This window comes from Penaeus japonicus, unplaced genomic scaffold, assembly GCF_977035675.1.
Source record: "Penaeus japonicus unplaced genomic scaffold, GWHDUDI00000001_assembly GWHDUDI00000034, whole genome shotgun sequence".
Taxonomy (NCBI): Eukaryota; Metazoa; Arthropoda; class Malacostraca; order Decapoda; family Penaeidae; genus Penaeus; species Penaeus japonicus.
This window is the reverse complement of record NW_028234436.1, coordinates 17,477,846-17,482,845: the sequence shown is the minus strand read 5'-3', so window position 1 is coordinate 17,482,845 and position 5,000 is coordinate 17,477,846. Positions and strand designations below refer to the sequence as shown.

Genomic DNA, 5,000 nt, shown 5'->3' with positions numbered 1-5,000 from the left:
ACTGAAATGGATAACATGTCTTTTGATTCTAATTGCTATAAAATTTTGATTATTTTACAATTTCACGCTGTGTATTGAATAGCAATTTTGATATCCTTTGTTTTGAGGAGGCATTTGGGTGATATGTGAAATTGTTGTCCAAAGATTGCAGGTTAATCTGGAAGGAGGCAATATATATATAGAATAATAACAAAAGTAGAAGCATATGTGGATTAATGATTCATAATCTGCCATTCTTGTTTAAAAGTTGAAACGTGATCTGACCATCATTACCTCTGCCAAAGGTAGGGATTACATTTTAAGCTGCATTTATTTTTTTCTTGGATTCTTAGTTATCTGGTTTGTCACCAGGGTTATGTGAAAAGTTACAGACTGATTGAATGTAATGAAAATGTATGGGTTCCCAATGTAAAGGGATTGATTGATTAGACTTTGGTGGTAGCTCATTGATAGCTGCAGAAAATTGACAAGACCACCAGAGATACTTGGGACACAAGGGCTTCTGTATGAAGGCTCGTCTCGAGAATGAGTATGAGGATTTGGTTCTGCACTGTCGTGGCGTGTAATCCGTCAGTTGAATGAGCCTTATATAAACCTATGCTCTATCATGCCATAGACGTCTGGTTTTACTGGACTCTCAATGGTTGACTTCCTTATTTCTTAGGCTCTAAAAATCTGTGGCAACTACACTAATGCAACTGATGATAGGCTTTAACCCATTCACGGCGGCAACGTGATAGCACGTATTGTGGTTTTCGCGTCAGACGCCCTGGACGAGCTATGAGGGGAAGCCGCGCGCTCGGGTAGAGCGAGTGGGCAACCCAGGCTCACGGCTTGTGCGCCCGAGAATCTCGAGGCGTTAGGCTTATGCGTTCGAGAACCCCAGTATTGCGACCGCGCAAAGCCGGAACGGCCCCGGCGTGAATGGGTTAACAACAAGGAACTTTTTCATAATTTCTGAACGGTGCTAAGACAGCACCAAACTTGCAGTGGCACTTGAAAAGGCATTGTGATTAACCGTGATACTTTGAGAGCACGATTCTCATTTAATCGTACAAAAGATAACATCACACCAACTGATTCCCATTACTTTTCGTACTTGCACTATGAACAAAGCTGCAATGTCTGGAGGGAGGAGGAGAGTTTTTGTGTTAAAATGTAACTTCCTCCAGCTAGTCTTCACATGTCCTGGCTCATGTCTCTCTGTGCATTTTTGGCCGAGGCTGCTAGTGGCAGCATTTAAATTCTGTTGAGCACATATCGAGGGCAATTTTTTCGGCCCACTTACTTCTCTTTTGTGGATGGTCTGATTTGTTTTTTCAAGCTGACAAAATGGCTAAAATTACCCTGCTATGTTGGTCATGCTTATTACGTATGAAGGTTTGGAAGGTGCGAGAAATTTTGACTTTGATATTTCTTTTCCTACGATATTACCTATCTGTTTCACGTAAAGGGTACATGCATATACAGTGGAAACTTGCAGAAATAATGGTGGTGCCTCAAACACCTCTGGCCTGCCCTTTTCATAGTGTTTCCAGGGACATTGTTAAACCTCGTAACAGAAGGCGCCTTATCTTTAATCATAGATGGTTTAAAACGTTGCCAGTAATGAAAGCTCGTACTCTGTCATCAATTCATCACATTTTCCTCCTTTCAGCTTTATATTTACTCTCAGCTAACAGCCATCTAGGACTATGAAACTTCAGTGACAGCAACCAAGAACATTTTGGGCTATGTGAGGTATGCTGGGTGTCAGTTTATTCATACCAGATGATGACTGATATTCCAGTTAAATTGTTGTTTCAAGGAAGTGGGTTGAATGTATTTCTGTGAAAATATTATTTACACTGTTTTTAGCAGACAGTGATATAAAAGCCTGACAGAGTGGTAAGAAAATAAAGAGCAGCACTCCTTCAGAAATTGTTGACACTGCTGCAGTTATTGGACCTATGGGGGATGCCATGTGCAGAAGGAAATTTATATTGGTCCCATTGAGGGAGAACATGGCATTTTCTTACCTCGATGGAAAAAGAGGGATTTAGAGTGAGAGCGACGTGCATTGCATGCTCTATAAACATAATAGGAAATTCACAAAATGGCGTGCACGTGCACGCACACACTCCCTCACTCCCACACTCACTCACCCACCCACCCACCCACCCACTCACTCACTCACTCACTCACTCACTCACTCACTCACTCACTCACTCACTCACTCACTCACTCACTCACTCACTCACTCACTCACTCACACACTCACACACTCACTCACTCACTCACTCACACACACACACACACACACACACACACACACACACACACACACACACACACACACATGCATATATGTACAGAGTTTTGGTTCAGCAAGCTTGCTTGGTTTCTTTCTTTCTTTCTTTTTTTTTTTTTTTTTTTCTTTCTCTCTAATTTTCAATACTAATTAAATCTTATTTTTTATTTACTGTTTCCTCAAAAGATCGACCATTTGAGATAAACGAACCAAGAAATTTTACGGTGATGCTTGGTTGGAGGAACTAGTATACCAGGTCTTACTAATAACTACTTCTCTAGCCTGCATCTGTTTGTCCATGCTGCTCCTCCAGTGGATCCTGAAAAATTTAATGCTACTTTTAATAAACATATATGAAGTTACATTGCAACAGTTTCCCAAGGATTGGTCAGTTTTTGCTGCTGCTGCTGCTGCTCGTGTTTTCTTCGAGGAGTCATCTAACAAGAAGTTATTGGTCTTAGTGTTTACAGTTTGTGTGTGACCTATTTTCATCAGTTGTTTATATTATAACCAGTCAATCTTTTTTTTTTTTTATTGAGTCAATTACAGTATCTGCTGTGATGGAGTTTATTGTATACTGAATCTTCTTTGATAATAGCATTCCGGGTACAGGTGATTTCTCCCTTATTCTTCTACTTGCAAGAGTTGGCCATTTGGTACTTGTTGGCTTGATGACATTACACGAGGAAGACTTCTAAAACACTGTTCTCATTTAGGAATTCCATGTCTATACTTACACACAAAAAAAGGCTTTTGTTGTACCACATGTTATGAATACTAGGTTTCTCCAGCTGGGATGAATAAATTTGAAAATATTTTTAGCAAATGCTTTGGAGGTTATCATCTGAGTGTGAGTTCTTCTTTCTGTATCACTTCCTAATGTGTTTACGAGTGACACATTTCTGAACAGTGGAAAAGAATAAACCTATGATATAGGTTTTAGTTGCCTGTAGTAATGGTTTGGGGAAAGTTGCCAAACAGGTGACACAATTCCATTGAACTGGACAATTGTGAATGAGCTGGTGCAAAAATGCATATGCATGTGCATTTTTTCCTCTCTCTCTCTCTCTCTCTCCCTCTCTTGATATACATTTGCGAATAATCAAACCCAGAATGAACACACTTTTCTGTTTTATACATTGAAGTAAAGAGAAAGTGTGGTCTCATTCTGTAATAGTGGGAACGTTTGAAAGTTTTCATTTCATCTGTATCTCTCCGTAAATGAGATTTGAACTTTGGGTTTGGTTTGGTTTGGGTTGTCATTGCTTTTCATAGTTTGTTTGGCCCTGAGAGTTGTCCATGCAGACATGTGAAGTTTTAAAAATATGTGCTTGTATGTTTGTGCAAATGTATATGTAGACAGTAAAATTAGGTGATTTCAGACATCTGTTTGCTTTTCCAGATAATGAGAATATTACATTTCTATACAGGAATTGCGAATCTTCCTGATCATGGTAAAATTAGCATTAATGTTAATAATATATTTTCTAGATGTAAATTAAGCTTAACTTTGATTATAAAAGCATAGTATTGCATTTTTTAACTCAGAATAATTATATCATTGTCATGTCATTCTAAATTACAATATTAAAGCTCTCTGTTTTTATTTTATTCTTATGGATAAAAGTCTAAAGACTAAAGAGTAACTTTTATAATATGTGAAAGGAGTATAACCTTTTTCAAATTTTTCCTTAGTGTATTAATAACTAAAGAGTAAAGAAAAAAGATGTTTGATGTTGCTAGATTTTACATCTGCATATACTTATGTATGTGTACACACATACACTCACTCTCACTCTCACTCTCACATACCGGCACTCACACACAAACGCACTCTCATGCTCACACTTACAGACTTATATTTAAAGGCATGGCTGGAACGGATGATATTTTGTTTATATCCTTCTTATGGGGAGAATTTGTGGTCGTTCCTGTTGCTGTGTTATGGTCATTATTTCCAAGGGAATGCTATTGAATTTGGATTCATTGTGTTGCTCTCAAAAACCTTTTATTTGCTTTTCTTTGATCACAAACTCAATACATGATATTGATGTAACAGTCAGAAAAAGAGAAATAGAGTTAGAATTCTATGTATGTTATCAGATGTAATCTGATTGTCATTTGCTGATTTCCCATAAAGGCTGTTCAGGAAAATAACAGCTGTGACTTGTTAATGAGACTTTCAACCAACCAGATGTGATCAATTCTTACACCGTTGTTTCTCTATCAAGAATAGGTTAACCCCAGCAGATTGCTTTAAGGTCTCCGTTATCTGTCTCTGATAACTCTGCTGTATGAGGTTATTACACAGGTGTGTAATGTTACAAGCATCACAGATATTACCCACAAAAGTTCCCTGCTGAGTGTTTACTGACACTCCAAGTACAGGGGAACAGTATATCTTAGTTCTTTGTTGTGTGTGGTGAGTGGGCAGACGCTTAACATGTAGTTTTGCTTGGGTTGCTCCACAGTTACAATGTGTAGCTAAGTTGGTCATCCCTCTGCTTCCAGCATCATGGCCAGTAAACAAGTGCATAAAGTGGTGGAGCAGAAGAAGGCACCTGTAACCGCAATTGCTGCAAAGACATCAAAAGATGTGAAAAAAGATGAGAAAGATTTGAAAAAGGATGATCAGCAGCCTAGCAAAGTGGGGAAGGAGTTGCCAAAGGACTCCAAAGACCCTAAGAAGATGGAGAAAGACATAAAACAG

The 5,000-nt window shown here is 38.5% G+C and overlaps 1 protein-coding gene across 2 annotated transcripts in view; it reads left to right on the top strand.

Annotated features, from left to right (window-relative positions):
• The window catches only part of LOC122255134 (uncharacterized), a 24,730-nt gene that overhangs the window by 7,175 nt on the left and 12,555 nt on the right, over window positions 1-5,000 (top strand). For both annotated transcript variants that reach the window (XM_043019040.2, XM_043019041.2), the window contains exon 2: window positions 4,802-5,000. This exon is cut by the window's right edge and continues 428 nt beyond it. In XM_043019040.2, coding sequence (XP_042874974.2) covers window positions 4,806-5,000 — 195 coding nt within the window. In that variant the 5' untranslated portion in view covers window positions 4,802-4,805. The remainder of the gene's footprint in view (window positions 1-4,801) is intronic.